Raw genomic sequence first — 27,429 nt, forward strand, 5'->3', positions numbered from 1 at the left:
TCTTCATATCAGTCTTCTTTTTAAGGGGGAAATTATTGGTTTTGTTTCCTCTCAGATTGCCTTTGACCCTAAGCAATCACAGACCTTTATGGCAAAATAACAGTTTATTTGTCAATCTATTGATCCTCAATATGTATACTCAATATGTATGTATATACTTAAAATTACTAACTAATAACTATAGGGAAGAAATCATCATTTTGCAAACATCATTCTAAAAACTGATACGGGCAAAAGTAATCAATAGATACTTAACCTTGGATGTAGAACTTTGATGAGGAACATGTTATTTACATAGCCTAAAATATCTCCCAACAAATTATTTATTAATCACATTGGGGAAAATGGCTGTACAGTAGAGAAGTTGGATAATACCATAATAAAATGAAGAAAATTAATATTACTAGGAAGTAAATGGAAATTATGTGCCTTCAGATATTATGCCCCCAGAAGAATGCAACATCACTCATATAATATTCCAGACAAGAATGTTTATTTGCCCTGAATCTAATTAGAAGGAAATATCAGATAAATCCAAATTAAAAGATATTCTATCAAATAATTAGCCTATGATTTTCACAATGTCAATGGCATGAAAAACAACAAAAGGTTAAGGCAATATTATCTCGAAAACTGATAGATATTCATTTGCTTCACATTTGAATCATGACTATTTTTTAGCTTGTGTAGTTTTACCTGGTGTTTATAATTTACTGTTTTCTTAGGTGGTCCTCTTTGTGCCCAAAAACTTCCCTTTTACTACCATTTAGCCTTTAATGAAGGCTAAATGAATTAATCCGGTCTGGACCAAATGTGCTCTAGGTCTGCTGAGGGCTTTCATCATGGTATCTTCCCTTACTGTTTTCCTGAGTTGGATACAATATTTCTTGAGTTCGAAATCTTATTTCTCTGCTTATAACTTTCTGTTTTACAAAAGCACATGCTTCGGTAATCTTATTTTTTCTGAAATGATGTAAGAAAGGTAAACTCTCTTGAATCTTTGAACATAAGGAATTTTTTGTTCTATTCTTATACTTGATTAGTAGTTTGGCTGGGAATAAAATTATCTGCTCAAAGTCATTTTTCCAAGAGATGTCCAGTCAAGATAGCATTGTAACTTTAAGTTTGGATATGCCTCCAACCCAAAGTTCCAAGTACCTAGAAATGGGAGGTAAAATAAAAAAGAGTAAAATCTTTAAAAATCCAAATATTACGTTCATGTTAGGGATTAGAAATGAAACAGAAACAAAGTAATAGGCAAGGATGAAGCCACATAAGCTCCACAGCAATGGACTGAAGCCAGACTCACTTCTTGAAATGGGACGGGGCTATGACTCATCATCTCATGACAGATACAAAAAAAATGATCTCACTGGATATATACGAATACATCTTATATGAGATGTGTCAAGATACAAGCAGAGCTTTGCAAATAGGACCCAAGCCAAGCTACTCCCTTGTTTTGTAACAGGATCTAAGACATGCCCTGTATCACCACAAAACAAAAGTTTTAAATCACAATTTAAGATATGGTTCCAGACTTGGTAGAGATACTAAAAACTACTAAAAAAGGAGAAAAAAAGAGACAAACAGAAAAATATCTTTTCATTAAAGACAATCCTACACACCCTAACTGATTCCAAATCTGAGAAGAAAATGAGCTCTAGGAAAAACAGTCAGTGCAAGTGAAATGAAAATGCTGGTGCAATCTGAAGAAGACTTTGTGTCACATGCCTCTCACATACCACTTCAGATTTTCATGGCCTTGCATCTTTCCCATCCCATTCTCTGCTATGATGACAAGCTGTGCATTGGTTCCAACCAGATTTAAGTGGGTGGAAGTTAGCAAGATTTACCACAGGTTTACCCCACATTTTTACTGCTACCCAGGGAGTGCCCACTCAACACTAGACTGAGACTACAGGTTTGTTTCTCTGAACATAGCTAATTGTATTAGTTCATTCTCATGCTGCTTTGAAGAAATCCCAAGACTGCATCATTTATAAAGAAAAGAGGTTTAATTGAATCACAGTTCTGCATGGCTGGCGAACTTACAAGGCCTCAGCAAACCTACAATCATGGCGGAAGACACTTCTTCAGAGGGTGACAGGGGAAAGAATGAGAGTTGAGCAAAGGGAGAAACCCCTTATAAAACCATCAGATCACATTAGAACTCACTCACTATCATGAGAACAGCATGTGAGAAACCACCCCCATGATTCAATTATCTCCACCTGGTCCCACCTTTGACGCATGGGGATTATTATATGTGCTGCCAAAGCAAGCACTACACATGGGGATTATTACAGTTCAAGGTGAGACTTGGGTGAAGACAAAGACCCAAGCCATATCATTACAACCCTAACCCCTCCCAATTCTCATGACCTCACATTTCAAAACACAATCCCACCCTCCCAACAGTCCACCAAAGTCTTAACTCATGCCAACATTAACTCAAAAGTCCAAGTCCAAAGTCCTATCTGAGATAAAGCAAGTCCCTTTCGCCTATAAGCCTGTAAAATCAAAAGCAAGTTAGTTACTTCCCAGATACAATGAAGGTACAGGTGTTGGGTAAGTACAGCCATTCCAAATGGGAGAAGTTGGCCAAAACAAAGGGGATACAGGCTCCATGCAAGTTCAAAATTCAATAGGGCAGTTATTAAACTTTAAAGTTCCAAAATGATCTCCTTTGACTCCATGTTTCACATCCAGATCATGCTGATGCAAGAGGTGGGCTCCCATGGCCTTGGGCAGCTCCACCCATGTGGCTTTGTACAATACAGCCTCCCTCCCAGCTGCTTTCATAAGCTGGTGTTGAGTGTTTCCAGGTGCAGATTGTAAGCTGTAGGTGGATCTATTATTCTAGGGATTGGAGGATGGTGGCTGTCTTCTCACAGCTCCACTAGGCAGTGCCCCAGTGGGGACTCTCTGTGGGGGCTCCCATCCCACATTTCTCTTCCACACTACCCTAGCAGAGGTTCTCCATGAGGACTCTGCACCTGCATCAAACTTCTGCCTGGAAATCCAGGCATTTTCATACACCCTCTGAAATCTAGGTAGAGATTCCCAAACCTCAATTCTTGATGTCTGTGCACCTGCAGGCCCAACACCACTTGTAAGCCACCATGGCTTGGGGCTTTCATCCTCTGAAGCAATGGTCTAAGTTATACATTGGCCCCTTTTAACCTCATTGGAGCTGAAGCAGCTGGGATGCAGGGCACAATGTCCTGAGGCTGTATAGAGAAGGGGGCCCTGTGCCCAGCCCACGAAACCATTTTTCCCTCCTAGGTTTCTGCACCTGTGATGAGACAGGCTGCCATGAAGGTTTCTGACATGCCCTGGTGATATTTTCTCCATTGCCTTGGTTATTAACATTCAGACTTTTGGTTACTTATGCAAATTTCCACAGAAGTCTTGAATTTCTCCCCAGAAAATGGGTTTTTATTTTCTATAACTTCATCAGTCTGCAAATTTTCCAAACTTTCATGCTCCACTTCCTCTTGAATGCTTTGCCACTTAGAAATTTCTTCTGCCAGATAACCTAAATCTAAATCATTTCTCCTTAATTCAAAGTTTCACAGATCTCTCGAGTACATGCAAAATGCTGCCAGTCTCTTTGCTAAAGCATAACAAGAGTCACCTTTGCTCCAGTTCCCAAGAAGTTTCTCATCTCCATCTGAGACCCCCTCATCCTGGACTTCATCGTCCATATCACTATCAGCATTTTGGTCAAAACCGTTCAACAAGTTTCTAAGAAGTTCCAAACTTTCCTACATCTTCCTGTCTTCTTCTGAGCCCTCCAAAGTGTTCCAACCTGTTCCTGTTACTCAGTTCCAAAGTTGCTTCCACATTTGGGTATCTTTACAGCGGCGCCCACTCCTGGTACCAATTTATTGTATTAGTTCATCTTGCACTGCTGCGATGAAATACCTGAGACTGGGTAATTTATAAAGAAAACCAGGCTTAATTGACTCACAGTTCTACATGTCTGGAGAGGCCTCAGGAAACTTACAATCAAGGTGGAAGACACCTCTTCACAGGGCAGCAGGACAGAGAATGAGTGCCAAGTGAAGAGGGAAGCCCCTTATGAAAGCATCACATCTTATTAGAACTCACTCACTGTCACAAGACACTATGGGGGAAACTGTTCCCATGCTTTAATTATCTACACGTGGTCCCACCCTTGACACATGGGGATTATTACAATTCAAGGTGCAATTTAGATGGGGACATAGAGCCAAACCATATCATTAATGATTTTAAATTTTTACTCATTAAAGTGATGAGATTTATATTTCATATCACTAGGATCAGCACTTTAGTTTCCCAATGTCCCAATACTGTTTATAAGATAATAAGGGCAAAGTATAGAAAATGTTGCAATCACTGCACATACATAAATATATAATGGTGTTGTCATTGCTGAAACTAAACTATTGACAAATGAACAGAACTCCAAATCTGGCATATGAAAATTGTTTAGGGCTATCATTTAAAAATGAAGTAAAAAACTCCCTGTACACATGAGCTGTGCTAGTTTATGTGCAATGAGCATTGACTTCCTCCCATGGTTGTTTTACTTCCATAAAGGGTGCAAGTTCACATACTTCTTTGAACATTTCCAAATATACTGAAAGCAAATCACAATGTGTCAGTATAAAAAATGAAGCATGAATTCCACCAGATTGTCTTCAGGTCCTTTTCAATACTAAGTCTTTGTAATTCTATGCAAATAAATACGATTTTAAATAAACGTGCAGTGGTTCCTTCCCAACCTACAAACTGCTCTCCTTCAGTGCATCTTACACATTTATGCCAGATAATCTCCTCAAATCCCCGTGACTCTTGTTTAAATACCCATTTTTTGAATATTTTTATCAAAACAAGACACTGGATAATGAAAGGAGCTCTGATAACTATACCTGGACAATTGACAATCATTAAATCTCAATTATCCAGGGAAAACCAAGATATATATTCACCCTATCTTTGTTTGCTCTTGTTACTGGCTCACTTTTTGAATCCTCACTAAGAATTCAAAACAGCTTTTCAACTTTATCTCCCATCATTTTCCCACATAAACCCTTTGCTACAAGTAAACTAATCCCCTCACTGGCTCTTAAACATACCTTATGTTTCTGCTAAAAGACTAACTTCCCCATTTTTAGTGTAAGTTATATCATATGTAATACAAGTGTTATATGCCAGGTACTATTCTAATCTATATACATGTGTTAATGAATTTAATCCTCACACTAACCACATGAATTAGTTATAATTACTAGCATCAATTTACATATGCGGTAACTAGATTTTGCCCAACATTTCACAGCTACTGGGTGTACATGATCTAGAAGTTTGAGCCTAGGGATTTTTTTCCCCCATAGTCACTGTTGTAAATCACTAACATACTGTTTAATTCAACTCCAATCTGCTGCTTGGAAACCTACTTGCCCTTCTATCGCCAGAAAAATCTCAGAATCCTCTGATATCAGAGAATATATATTTTCTGCTACTTATTTTCCTGTTCACCTATACTATCTTGCAATCTTTCATATTGCAGTGTATTTCCTCCTCTTTTATTCTTATTCATCATTTGATATGTTTGTGTCTTATCTCTATTGAATTCTTGACAGCAGAAGTTGTATGTTCATTAGTATTGATTTATTGTTTGATTTTATACAGTTTTGCTGCTATTGCTTTCTTGATTATATGTATTAGAGGCATATTTGGAAACCTAGTCAACTTCTTTCAAAATATATTCATGCTTCAATTGCTTCAGAATGGCCTAAAATTAGATTGGATTTTCCTTTTTTGTAATATACCAGCTTAGCCATCCATTGCATATCAGAATGTATTCATTCATTTAGTCCACAAGTATTTATGGAACATTTATGATGTAGCCAAGTACTATGCTAGGCACTCAGGATATGAAAATAAAAACTACAGTCCTTCTCAGACATGTGGGAAGGCTGGGTAGTAAACAGATTTCTGTGTTAGAGTTACAGTATGTTGTAATAAGGACTTTTGTAGAACTATAATATGGGTGTTACAAGAGCTATAGGGGCACTTAACACTAAGAGGAGAACCATGGAAGCTTCCAGCAAAGAGTCACATCTGGAGTTAGTCTAAAAGATTAAACTAACCAAGAGAAAAAAAGTGGCAGCATTTCAAGAATCAAAATCAGCATGCACTCCCCTTCCAGAAAGAATCAGACAATATAAAACAGAAAAGTACAGTTAGGATATCTGTATTGGTATATGTGTGCTGTAAGGGAGAGTACATCTAGGGATAAGACCGAAGGAGTCAGAATGGAAAATCAAGGACAGCTTATATGCCACGTGGGTCAGCTGCATCTTTTGTTCCACCTCACACCCTCCAGGCCTCATGCTGAATTCCAGCCACAGCTTCAATAAACAGTTTTATGTGCAGTTTATACTAATAGAAACTTGCCGAGAGCTTATGACCTGAATCATTTATTTTCTATCCTGTGCTTTTTCTAACTCCTCCATGGGGCATTCACGGAAGCGCACTCAGCATATGTAGCCCAGGAGTATAAGTGGGTATAGATCTCTTGAGGCAGCTCTTTAGAGAAATGAGGGGAAGTCCATAAATGCAGCTCCCTGTTATTGCTGGGTGGTGTAGATTCTGAAAGTCATTCCAAATATTCCTTAGAAGGCCCTGGAGGGATCCAGGATCAAACCTGATACACCAGATTAAGAAGTTTGATTTTGTATATAAATGCTACAGAGAAACAGTTTGTTCTTTAGTTTGGTTCACAGCAGTAATCAATACACATTTTGATATGGTTAGGTTTTGTGTCCTCACCCAAATCTCATCTTGAATTGTAATCCCCAGCTGTTGAGGGAGGAACCTGATGGGAGGTGATTGGATCTTGGGGGTGGTTTCCCCCATGCCGTTCTGATTATAGTGAGTTCATCATGAGATCTGATTATTTTAAGTGTTTGGCAAGTTCTTCCTTCACACTCTTCTCTCTCCTGCCACCACGTAAGAGGCACTTGCTTCTCCTTCTGCCATGATTGTAAATTTCCTGAGGCCTCCCCAGCCATGTGGAACTATGAGTCAATTAAACCTCTTTCCTTTCTAAATTACCCAGTCTTGGGGACTATCTTTATAGCAGTGTGAGAACAGACTAATACACATCTGTATTGGCTTTTCCTGCTTCCCTCTTGAAAACGCTTTCATCCCTCCCTCCTTCCCTACACAAGTCTTTATTCACACTTGGCTTTTGAGGGGGACTCAGGCTAATACACCGGATTAAGAAGTTTGATTTCATATATAAACGCGACAGAGAAACATGGTTTGTTTTTTAGCAGGGGAGTAACATGATCAGAGTTATAATTGGATGATGAACAGATTAGCTGAGGGCAAGACTGGAGGCTGGAAAAGAAAATAGGAAGAGTTTCTTCATATTTCATACTGCAACATAGACATAAAGTTACTAACCAGGAGGTAAATGGATTTTTTAATGAGAAAATAACAATAATCATCCTAAAAATTGGCTAACCAGATGGCACTTTCTGATTGCATTTTAGAAAAAGGAAAATGTGCAGGGACAAGCTCTGGCTCCAGGATAAATTATTAACTATGTAGAGTTTGTTTTGTGTTTTGTTTTGTGTTTTCTGTTTGTTTTGCTCCTTTTTCTTTTTTGATATTGTCTTTAGAAACTTTCTAGTATCCTCACTTCCAGAGATGTGAGGGTAAACTAACTTCGGGGTGTGGTGGAGCCCTAATTTGTAGTCTTTGCTAATTTTTTATGACATATAAAACTGCTGCCATGGCCCATTCCAAACTGTCAAGGGTTTAATAACTCATTTTCTGTATGATAGACAAACCTGACAGCAATAATTTAAGCATTCCTTAAGAATGACCCTGTATGGCAGATGCACCTGCAGCAATAACTTAAGAAACGAGGGTTGCCACGTAGAGGTTACTGGGGAAAGGGTGCTAAGTGAAGACGCTATATAAATCATTTGCTTTTTACAAGCAGTTGCGATTCTCCTGTTCATCTTGCAGCCACTGGGGCATCCCTGCATGTAAGTCGTCAATAAACCCTGTGTCTTGTTTACTGGCTCTGGATCTCTTCATAGGCTTCTTGAACCTGGTGCCATCTCCACTGGACTCAGTAGGGTTTGGGCACAACACTTGCCAAATTTCTTCATATTTAACACTCCTCTCTCCAGCACACCACTGCGAATTCCCAAAGGAAAGGGCCCTGGCTACTTAGAATCCCTGGCAACCAATATTCTCCTTTCTCATTTCTATCAAAATGTGTCTGCCTTTCATTGCTTGTATTCATGCGGTGTGTTCAGACATCCCAGTATCCTAAACTGTGATCCTTCTCCACTCACCGCCATTCCTTCTTGTCTCCAGATAATCTAATTTTATGTTAACACCATGTAGTAGATGTTTTGATGTGCATCCCCCATCCCTCTTCAGGTTTTAGAAACCATTTATAAATAGGCATAAAAGATTGCTGGTTTTGAGTAAAACCAACAAATAGAAAGACTTTGCAACAGCTGCAGGCTAAAATACAAGAAAATCTGAAGCTTACTGCATACAATTCTGCAAATCCCATGTCACTAAAGTTATCTGTGGTAAAGAAGGTCACCGTGTGGAGTCTCTGGCCAGCTTCAACCGAAAAGTCACAACACCAACTCCTAGGGTTCTGGATCAAGCTCAGGCAAGATGCAGGAGATAGCTACACAGTATTTAAAAGCAGCTTCTGGCATGACCTTGGCCCTGGTAGAAACTCAGCATCTACCCTACCAGATCACTAGAACTACCTGTCAGTACCATAACATGTATACTGTCATACTCACAAGGTCAGGCAGGTATAGCAGCAATTCAGTGTGAAATAAAGGTGGTTTATCTAAGCTCAGGCTCAAGCAGGTTCAGAGAGCTAAAGTGAGCAACACAAACAGGAAGGAACACTGGCCCTGCCAGGCATCATGCCATGCAGACCTGCCACCCACTAGAGCTTTAGAGCAGCATCTTGAAGGTGTGGCTGATGCATCAGTTTGGGAGATGACCCCGCTGTGGGAAGGCAGCATCACTCTTCAGGATGCCACTTATACCTAAACCAATGGTTATTAGGTGGTGCTACATTGCCAATGGTTAGAATTCATGGATCCAGGAACCAATGGGAAGCTGCAGGAGCCCATTCACCATTACTCCCAATCACCCACCTGAAGGATTGTGATTTTCTCTGCAACATTAGGCATTCATAGTCCAAGTCCTTGATCCCAGAAGGGAGCTCTTCCCCCAAGCAATGCAGTAAGAGTTCCACTAAACTTAAACCTATAGTTGACATCTAGTCACTTTGGGATCATGATGATAGTAATCTAGGTAGCCTAAAAAGCAGTTACAATACCGGCAAGGTTAATTGACCCTGATTGTCATGAGGAAGTAGAACTGCTGCTACATATAAGAAGCAGGGAGAAATATGTTTGTTTGGCACTCAGGGCCTCTCTTGGTATTCATGGGTCTAGCAGTGAGTCAGCAAGTACAGCAGCTACTTCCTGAGAAGGGCATAATGCTCAGAACTCAGACTCTACAGGGACCCAAAATTTGGGGCAACCATGTGAGCCACTTAATTGAGTAGAAGTGCTAGCTAAGAGGAGAGGTGTCTAAAATGGATAGTGGAAGATTATCAGCTATCATTTCAAAACCAACAGCAGTGTGGGAACTGTAATTTATCCCACTAGCTCTCCCATTAACTGTGACAAGGCTGTGCTTGGATGCAATAAACTTAATGGCAGGAAGCAGATAAATCTGAACAGTGCAAGAGGTGAACTGCAGTGAATGTTCCCAGACCGCTTTGTAATGCTGGCTGACCTACCCGCCCCCGCCCCCCCCCCCCCGCCCCAGCTACTGAAATATTGGCTGCTAAAAGCTCACAGCCAGTGGTCAAAGACAGGTGAGGCCAAATCCGTGCTACAATTTGTATTCCAGACCATCTCCAGCGTCCGGGCTGATACTGGCTTCTAGCCAAGATGACTACCTTGTTTTGCTTTCTTCCTGCCTAATCTGCTTCCTTCACTCTCTTTCTTCTGAGATCCTCCCTTAATAAATCACATTTTACAAGAATCCAATTTCAGGTTCTGCTTCTAAGGAACTCAATTTAACACAAAGGAGATCTCTCGAGTATGGAAATAGGGAAAATAATAAAAAGAATTTCAGGTGGCGGATCAAAATGAAAGCCAAAATATTTGGAGACAAATGTTTTTTCATTGTCCTTTAAATTATTTTGGTTTGTTGTCAGTTTATCTCATGTAAAATGCATTAATATTTACCTTGTAAATTTGCCATGAGGATTAAAGAAACAGTATTATAAGAGAGGCACCTGAGATAATTTCCATCACATGTAGGCATTCAATGAAGGGTTGCTTGTATTGTTAATACTACTAGTATCCTTTTAAATAGTTCAAAAATAAAAATAAGCTTACTGGTGACCAGTAAAATCAGGAAAGCTGGAGTTGCATGACTGAAAGGCTTGCTGAGAGCGGGTCTGCCCTGCTCTGCATGCAGTGAGCTTTTCTAACATTATTTTCCTCAGATGTGAAATGAGTTCCAGCTCACTAACTGTGGAGCCCCTGAGGTGACTGGCATCCCAGGCGAAGAGTAAAGGAAAGAGCTGTGGGAATGACGGCTGTGGCTCTGTAGTCGTTGTGTTTTATACCTTTTTTTTTGCTTTTGATGTAATGGAGCAAGCAGGAGAGAAAAATAAAGCCAAATGCATTGTGTTGGGAAGTTTCTTTCTGTTTTAGATTGCCCAGCTTGGGGGAAATATGGTGCAGATCTTTTAAAAATTGCACAGCATCCTACTATACAGAGAATAAATGACTACTATAGATAACAACAGGTAAAATAGATAAGTAATATACTAACACTTTTACTGCTGTTAATGAAAAACTGTTCACCAGCCCTATTGTCTTTTGAAGTTTCCAAAGTTGTTGTGTTAGAACAATTAAACCCAACAGGTGAACAGCTGTGGACTTGAGAAAATATGGATTTAAAAAAATAGAAAGATTAAAATCCTCGAGGACAGGCAGAGAAAATGTACACAGTTTATGAAATAAGATTACTATAAAATGCTTTTGTCATTCAAGAAGCATGACCCAATGTGAGCCAAATTACATACAACAAAAATTAACATCATAGCAAAGTTCCTGGATAATTTTGTGGCAGGCACTCTTGCTTGTTTGTTCACTAGCTATTTCCAACCCCATCCTCCCATGCTATCTTCTACCAAACAAGCAATGCCAGATACATTCCTGCCCTCTTACGATGACAAGGAATGGTCACATGAAACGTAAGACACTAAATATAAGAGAATGCATCAGTAATTTTCTGGAATTTTCTTTCCCTTTCTGATAAAAGAGTCATGCCTATAAGGAATGCTTTCTTTTGCCACACTCCCTTTCAGTTTTGACACTGGTCTGGCTGTAAGCTACGGCATCCATTTTGAATCCTTGAGAGGACATCAACCAACAAGCCAAGAATGGCCAAGCAGAACAACAGGAAACGTCCGGGTCCTTTATCATATATAAAGCCATGAAAAGACCTCAGTAACAGCCTCTTTTGAATGTCCTAAATGATGGAATACATGTCTGCACATTTTCAGCCATGTCTAGCAGTCCACCGTGTGGCTCATAGCAGAAGATATTCCATAGAGATACAAATTATTCCTTGCATTGGTGTGAAAGGTATTAAAAATCAATCCAGGCTATTACTAAAGAAGAGATTGATTCTGTTTTTACACAGAAGGCGAAAGCAAGGCTTTCAGGATGACAGGTGTTACCAAGGAATACTCAGACACAAGGCATGTGGGTGGTTGGCTGAGTTCACAGGTATAGAGCCAACTGCAGCAGAGCCAGGCTGGCAAATATTTGGCCAAGTAGACACGGTAGTTAATATTAGGGGATCCAAGGCAAAGACCTAGGTAGGGGCCAAAGCCAAGACAGGATCTCCAAGAGAGGAACTGGCCTCAAGACAACAGGTTTGTGTGGCAGGGGTGGAGCCAAGTTTGGAGGCGGCAGCTGAGATTTTTCAAAGTGAAGTGATTTCTGCCAAAAAATCTTGTGGTACCAAGGTGCCTTTTACAGAGTGGCCCAGGACTTCCCACGCAGCCTTATTTTAAAAAATGTTACCTGAGAGGAACAGAATATCTATAAAATTTATAGAATTGGGTCAGATATCCCATCTCTGTTACCTAATAAGCTTTTGAGTTCTTGCCATATGTTACAGTAACTATGTGTTTGTGTATCTCATAAGCAAGAATTAGATTCTCTGAGGACAGAAATCATGCTTTATTCATCTTTGCACTCTCATTGACTAGCAGAATACTTAGTAGTACTTGATTCACAATTTGTTTGAGGAAGGACAATAAAAATAACAGTATTTATTGAGTACTTATAAGGTACCAGGCATCGAGAAACATGTTTTATACACAATAACTCATTTATTTCATAGAAATAGTCACAACCGTTATCCCCATTTGACCAATGAAGAAACTAGGATTTATAGAAGTTAAGTACATTTTGCCATATTACACAGCTAGGAAAAGTTAGACTGCATCTGAAACCAGGTCATCTCCCTCCAGAGAATAGTGCTCTTCTGTATAAATGGAAGGAAAGCGAGCACAGTAATTATTTAAGACACTACTGGGGAACAAGGTATTTTTCTCTTCTTTCTCTCACAAAGAAAAGGTGGGCTTTGATTTCTAGAACTTAATTCTTCTCTTGCTCCTAAGAATAATTGTTAGAATAATGTTTTCAAGAGTCTAGACATAAAGGCAATGAAGGTAAGTAGTCCCAAGAGCTGGAAAGAGCAAAAGTTGGGCATCTTATGTGAAGGGCTTTGGGTGCTGCCTGCAGCATCTGTGTAGCACGTGGACTGAAGGAGCAGCAATGTAGATGGACACCAGGATCCATGGACCAAAATCATCTCTAGACATTCTGGCCCCTTGTGAACCCATGTATCTTGCTGATCACAATGTATGGGGAAAGAATCCTGAGTGATGACTAATACAGAACTCTCTGTCCATTCCTACATGGAGCATCCAAGAGCCACTTTTAATCTGCTTTAGAAACATCAAGGTGAATGATGTTCCCTGAAGTAGTTGGTTGCATATCACATTTAAGCCTCCAGCAGAAAGGAGGGAAGGAGAGAGGAAAAGACTCTTATGCAGGATGGGCAGGCAGCTACTTAATGTCCAACATAGGCTTTGGGTCTGCTTCAGTTCTCATAAGCTCTCAGCACCAACACCTTTTGGGAGGGGCGTGTACAATTTCATCTCCAGAAATTTTTCATGGAAATATAAAAAATATTCCCTGAAAAAAATCAGCTTGTAACTGAGTAGCTGAAGCAGGAAACATTGGCCTTGGAAAATGCTGAAGCAAGCACAAATTTAGGGGAAAAAAAGAAAAACGGGAAGGGGCATTTATAAATGTATGAAAAGGGAAATTCCATAATTAGAGGAAGAGCCCTGAAAGTTGTGATTAAGAAAATCTACAAAGCTGTGGCCCAAATTTTTATTATTTGGTTTTCTGTGTAGTTAGAAAGAGGTGGCATCCTTGGTAAGGATTATTGGTTTATTTGTGTTATTTTGTAGTAGATTTTCTAATATTATTTTAAATAAAACATTGTATAACTGTATTATAAGGCCTGCTATTTAAAGCACCAGGCACTGAGAGAGGCAAATCTTCAGTCTTCGGGCTCCAGTTGTAGCCTCTGGGTTTCACATGAAGCCTCCTGAGTTCTAGAGGTCCAGAGCTGGATTATTGATTCAATTGATTCAATAATGTTTATGCTCTGACAACAAGCTACACGCTTCTCTGAGATCATAGTTATTTCCATCAGACCATAGGAATTAAGATGACCCCTTGGGTACAAATGACTCCTTTTCTGAGCAAAGTTTCTGGCACTACAGGAATAATGTGTTAGAGTCACTCTTTATTTTTCTTCAACTTTTATTTTAAGTTCAGGGGTACACGTACAGGATGTGCAGGTTTGCTACATAGGTAAATATGTGCCATGGTGGTTTGCTGCACAGATCATCCCATCACCTAGGTGTTAAGCCCAGTACAAGATTCTGTTAAGCCACAGAATCTTGGGACATTGGAGGGCAACCTTTCTGCCAGATGCTCCACAAGCATTGTGCATTTGACAGATGTCAAAGGAAGGTACACATGAGAGGGCATGTGAACCTGGCTCCTCACCAAAGGTGAGAACAGTTGCACTCACAAATAAGAACAGTTGCACTGTGGCATGGGTTAGTTCTGGGACCCTCATGACCAGAGTTACCTAGTAGCTTCTCCCTGCTGACCCTGCTCTAAACCTTCCCCTCAATCTCTAGGCCCCGCACATGTTCCTGAAGTCACAGACCACCCAGCTCTTGTCCCCTTTTAAACTAAGATGACCCTCGTTAGTCTCCACCCGTTTGGTACTCTAAGTTTCCCTCTTCTCTTTCCACTGACCTGTAATAACAATTCCCCAGAGCCTTCTCTTCTGACAAAATCTATCTCTAGCAAATCAACACCTTTGGGTTTCACTACTCTACCCTCTTTTGGACTAGTCAAGCTTACACAGGGTTTTCATATAAAAAGGATCTTAAATTTCATATAATTAATTACATAAAAAATACAAAAGAAGCAACTAATTCTTTCACAGCCTAACTGTGTTATTTAAGAATCAAAAAATAAGCAATACTCCTAGTATTTACTTTATTTGCTATGTAAAAGGGTCTATTACTTCACTCCTGATGCAATGTTCTAAGGCATAATTTATCAGCAATTAAATGAGATAATGAATTATTAGAAAAATAAAATTGAGCAAAGAGTTCTCAAATCTTAGTTGAGTAGATTTGTGCACATAAATAAATTGTCCTTAGCTGAAAATTTCTGCACAACATCTTATTCTGTTTATAATTTTGTAAATCCCTTCCAGGCGATAATTATTCAAGGACTGATACATTTATACACTGTGTCAGTTTATATAGACTATTAAATGTTTATATTACTTTTATACAAAATTTAAAACACTGGGTCTCAGAGAAAGTATCAGCATGGGCAATAGCTGCCAGCGCGAGCAAGCCACCAAAAGAATGTTTGCCTTGCTCAGCTGTTAAATTGCGTTTTTAAGTTTTAGAAACATCAGGTGCTAATTCCCTAATTATGTGGTAATCGTGGGCCACCCATAAGCGTTCATTAAGTAGTTTCAAGTCATATTGCAGAATCTGTGACTTTGCTCAGCAGGTTGTTCTAAAGCCAGAATTCAGACAGATTCTTAGGATTAAGCTCAGGCAATTACCAAAGTTCCACAAATTAAAATGTCATGATACAAGGATTCTGATGAACCAGGGAAAAAATGTGATTTTTCCAACTTAGATATTAATTGAACTAACTTTAGAAGGAAAGTTTTGACATGATGAATAGAACTTGGATAAGTCAGTGCTCATGGTCAGAGTCACTGTTATTCACTTCTAGAGACTTGTAGGATCATAATGAGTCATTATACAGATGAGCCTTCAGTTGTTGTCCTTGAGACAAAGCTCAACTAGAAAGAAAGCAAGAGCAAGCTAAAGAAAAAGATCCAAAATAAAATGCTGGTCAATAAGAGAAAGACTAAAAGGAGAAAAATATAAGCATTGGCCTAAAGAATGCGTAGAGGCTGGTAGGCCAACAAGAAAGCAGAAAGAGAGAATTTTCTGGGGATGAAAACAAAATCTTTTGTATCTGAGTTCCTCCAGGAATTGCTTTACACAATCATTCACAACACACTGCTGGATAGTCCATGAAGGCAGGAATTGGGTGTTAGTCCTCACATTATCTGACATATTTTTTGTTTCATGGTAGATATGCAACAAATAGTAATTAATGAATGATTGAAAATGATCAAAAGAAAGAATGGAATGAAGTAAGCCAACAACACTTCACCATGCAAACTCTAGTCCTGTCCAATATGGGAAATCTCCAAATCCAGAAGAGATGGAGAAGAGGGAAATAACCACTAAGAGGGTCCACTTAATTCATTAACTCAAGGAAAGAGCATTTATTGAAGTCCTACTCAGTATGTGTGCTAATACCACAAGCAAGAAGAGCCAAGGATGGTATGTGCAAGGTGATCACAGGACTCTAAGTTCTATCAGCTTAAAATTCTTTAATTGCACATAAATATTACTAGTTCCAACTCATCTTTGCTGCTTTTTCTTTCATGCTTTTTACATAAGTCACTTAATCTGTTAGTGTAGTTTCTCACATCATTTGGATTGTATCAAAAATCCTAGAGCTTCTTTACCTACTTAGTAACATCTAAAAAGATAATATTTCCATTAATACGTGATAGTCTTGACAGAACACTACATAAGAATTTCTCGGGATACATGACATTTTAAATCCTATAAATTAATGTTTCTGACACAGAGAAAAAGCTCAGATCATAATTGATAATTAATTGATTAATAGTAATATACCTCACAGGGTTGCTGTGAGGAATAAATATCAATGCACATAAATAATGTCAACAGTGTCTAATATTCAATAGGTACTTAATGCTAATTATTTTTCCAGAGTGGTCCAAATAAACCACTGGGACTAAGGAGTCATCAAGAATATCACCTTGTTTTTACTGAACTATTATTCTATTATCGGAGTTTGATTCAGTGAACCAGAGATGGATAATGAATACTGCTAGAAAGGTCTGTAAACACTACCCATCCTGAGATAGTGAACCACTGTAAGCACCAATATACTTGAGGTAAACAAGTCATCATCTTCCAGTGTCAATCCTTGCAGTCTCATGACACTTTAATCAAATGATGTTATAGAAATGATATAAACCTTTTTAAAATACAAGTCAAAGCTGAATTGCAGCTATTTAACTCTGCATAAAAAAACCTTTTCTAGATGAAAATCAAATGTTCGATAAATGATAAATTGTAAAACCTACTAACCAAATGTTGAAAATTCAAAAGGCCAGATTATATAATAATAGGATATGTTTAGTCTTATTACATAATATATTTAGTCTTCATGTTTGTTATCATGACATTTCAAAACTTAAAGTTGGGAGTTTTTGCATACAGTATAACACTTTTGAAAACTGTGAACGCCAAAACGGCAAAAGGCAGAGTTATTGCATTACTAGCTTTGGACCAGAGACTGGAGTTCTCTGACACTTAGTTATCTAAAAACAGACATAATAATAATAATTTTTTTTTTTGCTCACTTTACAAATTTTGGGGTACAATTAATTAAAATAATATATGTGACATGCCTGTGTAAAATGCAAAATAACATTTTATTCCTCATTACTGGAAAATTTTGGAAAAATTATTTACTTTCTTTAAAGCTTAGCCATTGTTACTTCACGCTAAACAAATTACAAAATCACCGTATAGCTCATACCTCTCAGTACCCAGTTGACATCATTAGATTTGAGATATACTTTGTTCTCAGCAGCAAAATATTTCCAAAATCTCTCAGAGTGAGTCCTCAGGTTTTGCCACAAACATACTATTTTTATTTCATTTATCTTGAAATATTAGAATGCTTATAAATACAATCATACTAACCAGAAATATGCATGTACATGCATAGATGGGGGTTTTACGTTTAACTTGAGTTCTTAGAAAGGAAATGCCAAATTATAGTACGTGCTGTAATTATTTTCCTTCTTTGCACCTATTTATCTCTAAAACAGTAATTTTAAATTTGGAGAAGGAAAAGGAATTAAAATTCTGGAACTTACAGTAGAATATTCTAACATGTATACTCACACAGTTTGAGGATAAGGTCAAGAAAAAAATCGCTGTCTGTAATCTCATAAGAATAAATTAGCAAAAATAAGGAGCCTTAATTATGTGCATCATTGACCCACTCTAAGAGAATTTGGAAATATTTTGCTGCTAAGAGCAAAGTATATCTCAAATCTAATCATGTCAACTGTGTACTGAGAGGTATGAGCTATATGGTGATTTTGCAATTTGTTTAGCACTAAAAAACAATGGCTAATTTTTAAAGAAAGTAAACATTTTTAAAAATTTTCCAGTAATGAGGAATAAACTTATGTATCTAGATAGAGATATTCTAAGAGCAGAATTTCTTAGAGAGTATTAAAAAGAGAACAACTACATCAGAGTGTATTGGTAAGATTTCTGGACCTGTTCTCAAATGAACTGATAAATTTGAATATTCGTGGGCAACATGGCTGTCGGGATAACCTTTATTCATCTTTGGCTCAGAAAAATCTTTTTGGTAATATAACATGATCAAAAGATGAATAAGAAATCATTGTATATCTCATTCATTTTCTTTATTAAATATTGAAGAGAGAAGGAATGTTAATATTTTTATTTACCCTTAGGAACTGGATGAATTTCCCTTTTACACTCTAGGTCAATGATTCTCAAACTTCAGTGTATGTAAGAATAACCTAAAGAATTTCTAGTAAATGCCTATTTCCAAGCCACAGTCATGCCTAGATTCTAGGTTTTCAGATTTCCGAATTGGCCTCTCTCAAGCTCTGTATTCTTGTTATCTCTGGGAGAGTTGGCAAATTCAGCCACCTGGAGCTGAAGCACCATAATCTAGAACAGCTAGAGACATTTTGCTTCACCATTAACCACCCTCTACAACGCCCACCTGAGCAGCCAGGTGGCCTTCTGCTTTTTGCCTCCTGGTTCATCACTACCTTCAACAACCTTGATTAATATTGCACTTCCTCAAATACCCAGAATTATATAAGGTAAACTAATTGACAAATAAAATGGAAATTCATTCTGATTTTTCTTTAACAGACAACTTTCTAAGTAAGTGCTGCTACGAAGTAAAAATATTTTAAGGCAAAATTGCAATGACTTTTTCTGTGCAGTTGAAATTTTTGCAGGACATATGCCAATGTTTTATGAGACAGGGATAAAAGAGTGGGAAACTAATACAGAAGAGGCAAGTGATTGACAGGGTCTTTGAAATATTTTATTTATATTTAGGGCTTTCTTTCACATTTAAGGTTAAGTGCTTTAAGGTTTTAAAACTTAAAACAAAAGAAAAGCCTCACCGTTTCTTCAATCACAGTTCCTTGATTCAATAAGATTGGCTGTGCATTGAAACCTTAATCAAATATCCAAGATACCGACTGCTCACTTTTTCCTCCCTGAGGGAGATGACTAAGTTACATCCAGTCAAGTTTACTGCTTACTTTGCAAGGGATATCGAAAATATATAGGGGGAAAAGTCATATCTGGTAGAGGGTATAGGAGTAACTGAATAATAACTTCTGCTTCTAGTCCCTGGGTCTTCTCTGTGGGATGCCTATGGGAATTACATACACTCTCATCCTAAGACATAAGACTAAGATGTAAATTACCCCAAATGACATAAATATCCCTTAAAAAATGTGGCAAGCATCCAAATCAGATCTCTACATATTGTTGAGTGGGGTGTATTGCACAACTTTAAGGAGTGTCATTCATGCAGACAATGGGCAATGGAGCTCCTTGGGCAATAATGCACTGGCAGCCCTGATCCAAGTGTAGTTGCTCCTTTAACTTATGTTTTGTCCTGGAGATACCAGAGGACATTCACACAATGAAGATGCTGCTGATGACAATGAAACTAAAGATAATGACCAAAATTTGTGAATACCTACAATAGGCTGATGACTTTGCCAACATTTTAAAGAAAGGACCAGATTGGTGGGCAGTTGGGAGGGACAGATCTGATTAAGTACCAAATACCCTGAAGGACCTCTGCAAATAATCTTTATTGCTCTTTATTGCTCTAAAACAGAGAATACATGGAATGGGGCTAAATTATTAGAAAAAGGCAGTTGTATTGCTTTTCCTCAAAATGGGGCTATGGAACTATGCATAGAAAAATATACAAGTAAATATTGTAAACTAATCTAGTGTTAACATTTTGATTTTGGAATTTTTTCTACTTTTTTTGTGAGTTTAAAGCACTGTCAGCATAAACACATAGGGAGAAGAAAGTTTTTCTCTTTTAGGTTTTAAAGACTTAAGATATTTACTCATAAACAATAAATTGGGGGGGAGATTTGAATAAACAGATGCAAATCAAAGTACTAAAATTTTAGTTTTGTAAACAACCCTCCAAATCATCAGGCAATTCAAATAATGACAAACTAATCATAATGAACGCAAACATTTTAAAACTTAATTGTTGCAAAAAATCTTGGTCTACTCCTCAGAAATAAAAATTTCTGCATTTGGTGAAACTCAGTGGCCACTAAGATTATCATAACCTAATAATCACATCTCTAGAAACTGATACTAGATTGTTTCCAACCTAGTAGAACATAATCATCAGTTTCTGATTTTCAGTCTCCAACCTCACCCCAATATGTAAAATTCTTTACCAGTAAGTGCCATATATTAAAAGAACCTTTGCTCTCCACTGCTTTTATCCTTTAACTAAAACTAATTTTTTAAATCCTCCCGATGTGATATTTTCAAATACTTTCTTTGAAATAAAAAATATTTAAGTACTTTCACTGAAATCCTCTCTCTTCACCACTCAGACATTCTTATATAATATAGAGACATTGAATCATCATGAGATCATTTTATTTAAAAATTGAGAATAATATAAAAAGGAATTACAATGAAAAACATTGACTACCTTAATGATAGCAATCATGAATTCCATTCCTGACATGACATCTGTTTTTAACATAAAACAAATCACTTTACCAATGCTTTCAAAAACTTGTTAACATTAGATCATTGTCAAAAGCCCCAATACCTGAATAATATATTTCTATATTACTCTGCAGAATCTATCACATTTAAAGGCTAATTATGAACTATAAAATCTGAATCTCAGTTGGTACATTTATAGAGGAGCAATTTTTCCAAGCATCATCCTAGAATTTTTATGGGCAACTTAATAGAGAAATTGATATTGGATGAAGCCTGCAACCTCCTCAGGAATGCGAGGAAGTTTATTGCTGCACAACATTCCAGTTGAGCCCAACCTCATTGAATGCATGCACTCAACCTTTTCTGGTGTTAATATCTACATGAGTAACGATAAATGCTACACTGGTATTTCAAGGATAATAAACCAGAAGTTAACTTTTAATCTTTGCTCAAATGCTTTGAACAGCATCGTTTTTCTTTTTCCTTAGCAAAGAAGTAGACATATTATTTTAGTCATCACACACTGGAAGAAAAGACCACGTACGTGTTAGAAATTTGGCCTTGAGAAGTCAGTCTATTTCCCCAAGCATAATGATCCTATTTTTAATTGACAGCTGTTAGCACAGTATCTTAGGTGGAAGAGTGTCTCTTGAAGTATGTAGGAGTTGCAAATAAGAGAGGATTGCTTTAGCTGGAGAAATGAGAGGTGTTTAGATGGTGAGTTAGGAACAAAGAGCAGGAGAAGGAAACAGCAATGACTTACCTGTAATACTTTCGTCAAATTGTTAAATAGAGCCTGGCCAGCACTCACTTTGTATTTGACGCCTCTGACTGTGCCATTTTTGCTTAAAATGTTGACTCTTCTTGTACCAAAACCCTTCTCACTGGCAGCCCTTGCTAACACAAGCAAGCTATCCTGGTCATTCTCATTCTCATCACCTTCTGATTCTATGTGCCCATTCTGCTGTCCATCAGAATCACTTAATCCATCTATCCCACAGATACTGGCACATTCAGAATCCAGAGAGCCTGACGGTTGCCCATCTTCATACACTTCCTTCAGAACTCGCCCACTGTGAGAGGACGCGATCCGAAACCGGACTTTCCGTGGTCTGTCACTTTCTGGCTTCATCTCCCTTTTCAGCATGGTCACCTCCACCCACATGAACAGCTTATAGCATTCTGGATCCGTTGTTATTGCACTAGTCCACTTGCAAGATGGCAATATCAGAGCCAATTCTAGTGATGGCAGCACTCCTGTGAAACTAACATAGAAGGAAAGAAGATTCCCAAGGACTTACAGTGCGTCTCTGCTATTAATAATGTATGTGTGTGTGTGCGCTATGGTTACCTTTAAACTAAAACCTGCAAAATGATCCCAGCCTTTAAATATTAAATAGCCATGGTGGACTCTTTAACAGGACAAGTGCAAGAAAGTGACATGCAGTGAATCCGAAAATATGTATGGGGCAAGAAAATGAAAGGCTTGAACTTTGAAGCCAATGGTGGGCATTGAAAAGGACCTGAGCAGTGGACATGTCCCTAATATTCATTGTCCAAACCAGAGGTCAGAGGTAAAATGTGGAACCAAGTTTGTAGGATAAGAGAAGTCACGGTTTTCTCACAGCACTTATTTCTTCTTTCACTCACACTGCACCATCTTTCAAAAGGGAAGTGAACATGCTACATGCCTGCACAGAGCTATCTATATTACTTCTTATTAAATCATCAATTAGATTTCATCTACATTGCATAAGATGAATATCCAACTTACATCTATCTTCATGTTCAAGTAGTTTTACATCTATCTTCATGTTCAAACTTGGTAATAAAAGTGCTATTTTTTAGCTTTTTTGAAAAGACAGAACTTTTGCTTTGTTGCTTTCCCCCTTCTGCTAGTAGAAAACCTTGTTCTCTTTGACAGAGGAAAGGTTTGAGAAAGAAAACATATGCAACAGTGAGGGAAGAATGGAAAAACCCTCCAGGCTAGCCAGATCAGCCAAAGCAATCCAGGTAATCAGCATTGATAAATATTATATCCAAATCACCCATGCATAGAGAAAGGTGCTCCTCATGCTGTGCTCAGCGTATTTTCTATCACTTTGGCAAGCATCTAAGGAACCTGTTACGATATAAGATCATATTGATATGTACACTATAGTGAGTGCCCCAAGCTGTCTGCACCTCCTGAGGGAGGATAAGCAGCTGACCTGCACAAAGTACTACACGTTTTTAATTTTTATAGTTTTAGTTTCATTATGAACTTAATTTACATTTATTTTAGAAAATTCAGAAAAATAATAGCATGAAGTTGAAAACAAAATCATGAAAAATCTCACTAGAGATGCTAATAATTTTGTGTATTTTCTTCCAGTATATACAGCAGAGATGCTCCATGGCTCACAAAAACAGATTGTCCAGACTCTTGCATTTAAGCGAAAAGGGAACAAGTGCCTAGCTTTTGACAATGATTGTGAGCAAAAGTGATGCATCATTTATGCACCAAGGCAGTTGAGACAGAGCCTGCCCTGTCTATGCTATTTTTCTTCCTGCCTCAACTGCTAGCTGCATGACCCCAGAGCAATCTGGAAGCACTATACTGAGCTTGTCAGAGTTACAGAGAAATTAATAACCACGACCACCCTGCATTAGATGATGTCATGGGAAAAAATAAGCCTTTATTGTGTTAAGCAATGAAGATTGAAATTTAAGAGTTGTTTGTTAGAGCAGATATCGTTACTGAATCTGATTAATATGCTCTCATATATAAAAGCATATTTCATTTATTTAGTATCTTAGTTTTTTCCAGTCAACCTTATAACGTGAATCATTTCCCATACGACTATTTCTGAGAAACATAAATTTAATGTGTGTATTAAGAAATCTCCTGATGGCCATGTTGTATTTTACTTTATTCTTTCTGGATTGCTAGATGTTCATTATTTAAAATGTTTAGTAAAATAATGCTATAATTAATATTCTTGCTTAAAAATCAGTGTACATATATATGGTTGTTTAACATAAATTTATTTGGGTAAAATTGATGAGGTAAGAATTTTTACAAATTTAAGTTCTTGATAAAAATTGCGATTTGCTTTTAAGACAAATTGTATGACTTACACTTCTACTAGTATATGAATGCCTGTTTTACTGCACCGTTGCCAGTGCCAACACTGAATACAGGCATACCTCAAAGATATCGTGAGTTTAGTTCAAGACTGCTGCAATAAAGCAAATATTACAATAAACAGTCACATGAATTTTTTGTTTCCCATTGCATATAAAGTTATGTTTACACTATACTATAGTCTATTAAATGTGCAGTACTATTATGTCTTTATAGAATGCACATATTTTTATTTAAAAATATTTTACTGCTAGAAAATGCTAACTATCTCCTTAGCCTTCAGAAAGTCATAATCTTTTTGTTTATAAGGGGTCTTCTCTCAATGTTGATGGCTGCTGACAGATCAGGGTGGTAGTTGCTGAAGGTTGGAGTGGCTGTGGCAATTTCTTAAAATAAGACAACAATAATCTTTCACAAAAGATTTCTCTGCTGTATGCAACGCTGTTTGATAGCATTTGATCCACAGTAGATCTTCTTTCAAAATTGGAGTTGATCCTCTTAAACCCTGCCGCCACTTTATCTACTAAGATTTTGTAATATTCTAAATTCTTTGTTTCCATTTTAACAATGTTCACAGCATCTTCACCAGGAATAGATTTCATCTCAAGAAACCGTTTGCTCATCCATAGGAAGCAACTTCTTATCCATTCAAGTATTATCATGAGATGGCAGCAATTCAGTCTCATCTTCAGGCTTCACTTGTAATTCTGTTTCTCTTGTATTTCCACCACATGGAAGTCACTTCCTCCACTGAAGTCTTGAACCCCTTGAGTTATCCAGAAGGGTTTACATCAACTTCCAAACTCCTGTTAATGGTGATATTTGGTCCTCCTTCAATAAATCACAAATGTTCATAATGGCATCCAGAATAGCAAATCCTTTCCAAAAGGTTTTTAATTTACTTTGTGCAAAGCCACCAGAAGAATCACTATCTATGGCAGCTATAGCTTTACAAAATGTACTTCTACAATAATAAGACTTGAAAGCTCAAATTAGGCTGGGTGCAGCGGCTCACACTTGTAATCCCAGCGTTTTGGAAGGTCAAGGCATGCAGATTGCTTGAACTCAGGAGATAGAGACCAGCCTGAGCAACATGGCAAAACCCAAAATCCCCTCTCTACAAAAAAGACCAAAACAATTAGCCAGGTGTCATGGCTTATGCCTGTAATCCCAGCTACTTGGGAACTGAGGCAGGAGGATCACTTGAGCCCAGGCAGTCAAGGCTGGGGTGAGCCAAGATCACGTCACTGCATTCCAGTCTGCATGATAACATGAGACCCTGTTTCCAAAAAAAAAAAAAAAAAAAAAGGAGAAAGTTAAAATTATTTCTTGATTCATGAGCTGCAGAATAGATGTTGTGTTAGGAGGCATGCAAATATTGATACCCTTGTGTATCTCCATCAGAGATCTTGGTTGACCAGGTTCATTGTAAATGAGCAGTAATATTTTTAAAGAAATCTTTTTTTTTTTCCTGAGAAGTAGGTTCCAACAGTGGACTTAAAATATTTAATAAACCATGCTCTAAACAGATGTGCTGTCATCCAGGCTTTGTTGTTCCATTTATAAAGCATGGGAAGGGTAGAATTCGCATAATTCTTAAGGGTCCTATGATTTTCCAAATAATAATTGAGCATTGGCTTCAAGTTAAAGTCATTAGATTCTAACAAGAGAGTCAGTCTGTCCTGTGAAGCTTCTCCTCCCTGGCTATGAAAGTTCTAGATGGTATTGTCTTCCAATAGATGGCTGTTTTATTCACATTGAAAAATCTGTTGATCAGTATAGCCATTTTCATCAATAATCTTAACTAGATCTTCTGGATAACTTGCTGCAGCTTCTACATTAGCACTTGCTGTTTCACCTTGCACTTTTATGTTATGAAGATAGCTTCTTAAGCTTACAAACTAACCCACTGCCGGCTTCAAACTTTTCTTCTGCAGCTTCCTCACTTCTCTCAGCCTTTATAGAGATGAAGAGCGAGGGCCTTGCTCTGGATTAGGCTTTGGTTTAATGGAATGTTGTGTCTGGTTTGATCTTCTATCCAAACCACTCAAACTTTCTTCATATCAGCAATTAGGTTGTTTTGCTTTCTTATCATTCACTATTCACTAGAGTAGCACTTTTAATTTCCTGAAGGAAATTTTCTTTTGCATTCTCAAATTGGCTGTTTGGTGCAAGACACTGCACTTTCAGCCTATCTCATCTTACATCCTGTCTTCTTCACTAATCCTAATCATTTCTAGGTTTGAATTTAAAATGAGATACATGTGACTCTTTGTTTCACTTGAACAGTTAGAGGCCACTGTAGGGCTTTTAGCCTAATTTCAATATTGTTGGGTCTCAGAGAATAGAGAGACCTGAGGAGAGGGGAAAAGACTTGGGAATTGCTGGTCAGTGGAGCAGTCAGAACACACATAATATTTATCATTAAGTTTGCTATCATATGGCTGCACTTTGTGCTGGCCCAAAACAATAATATTAACATCAAAGATCACTGAACACAGATCACCATAATGGACATAATAATAATGAAGTTGGAAATATTGAAAGGATTACCAAAATGTGACACAAAGACATGAAGAGAGCACATGCTGTTGAAAAATATGGCACCAATAAACACTGAACACAGGGTTGCCACAAACTTTCAATTTTAAAAAGTGAAATATATATGAAGCACAACAAAGCAAAGTGCAATAAAAGGAGGTATGCCCACATTACCAATTTTCAATTCTTTTTATTTTGCCAAATTGAAGAGCAGTATTTCATTGATGTTATAGTTTCCCAACTTTGAACACTATTGATGACTTTCATTCTAAATATTGTTTTCATAAAGAACTCACAATGAAGAGAAAAATAGAAAAAAAGGAGAATCTCTCCCTCACAAATAAATTGGGAAGTAAAATGATAGAGAAATCTATGTAACACAGAAAGAAAGACAGACAGACAGAGAGAGAGAGAGAAGATAGGTTAATATTATTACCAAAGGAAGATATAACACACATACCTAAATGACAGTGTAAGTGGCTTTATCTTAGTAATGTAAAAGAGTATATAATCTTCTACAAAGTGTATAACAAGAGAACCTAAATGAGGAAACACTTATTGGGACAAAAGAAAAATAATGTAATTGTTTTTCCAAATGTCCAGATCTTTCAGAATATACAGCAGTATATTCTGAAAGGGGGATCTGAAAGGGGGACATCCTGGATATTGGCCTAATAAGGAAAAAAGTTAAAATTCTATGTTTGTCTCAATTTTTTTGTCTTAAGCCCCTATTTAATCTGCTCCAGTTCCATCTTTATAGTCTTTTGAGTTGGAAACAGTGTGTTTTATCACAGGCAAGATTTTGGAGTTAAAAACACCTAGGTTCATCTCCCAGCATACCTTAGTGAGAATGTTCTTTCTACCAGTTAAATTTTCCATTTTCCTGCTAAAATAATGGATACAATAATATACCTCAGAGATTGTGCTTGCAAAGTATCTGGAACATATAATCACTTAATTGTAATAACTCAATTAGCATGTACATATACTATGGCATGTACATATACTATATAATATGTGTCCTCGGGATAAAAATAACTAATTTTAGCCTGACTATGGTAAGACAAAGGCTTGCCAC

The 27,429-nt window shown here is 37.6% G+C and overlaps 1 protein-coding gene across 1 annotated transcript in view; it reads right to left on the reverse strand.

Annotated features, from left to right (window-relative positions):
* The window catches only part of GRXCR1 (glutaredoxin and cysteine rich domain containing 1), a 139,346-nt gene extending 116,947 nt beyond the window's left edge, over positions 1 to 22,399 (reverse strand). Inside the window, exon 1 of the mRNA XM_050791619.1 lies at positions 21,447 to 22,399. Within this exon, the coding sequence (XP_050647576.1) occupies positions 21,447 to 21,848 (402 nt within the window). The 5' untranslated portion in view covers positions 21,849 to 22,399. The remainder of the gene's footprint in view (positions 1 to 21,446) is intronic.
* Positions 22,400 to 27,429: the final 5,030 nt, after the last annotated feature.

The sequence above is a fragment of the Macaca thibetana genome, chromosome 5 (assembly GCF_024542745.1).
Source record: "Macaca thibetana thibetana isolate TM-01 chromosome 5, ASM2454274v1, whole genome shotgun sequence".
NCBI lineage: Eukaryota > Metazoa > Chordata > Mammalia > Primates > Cercopithecidae > Macaca > Macaca thibetana.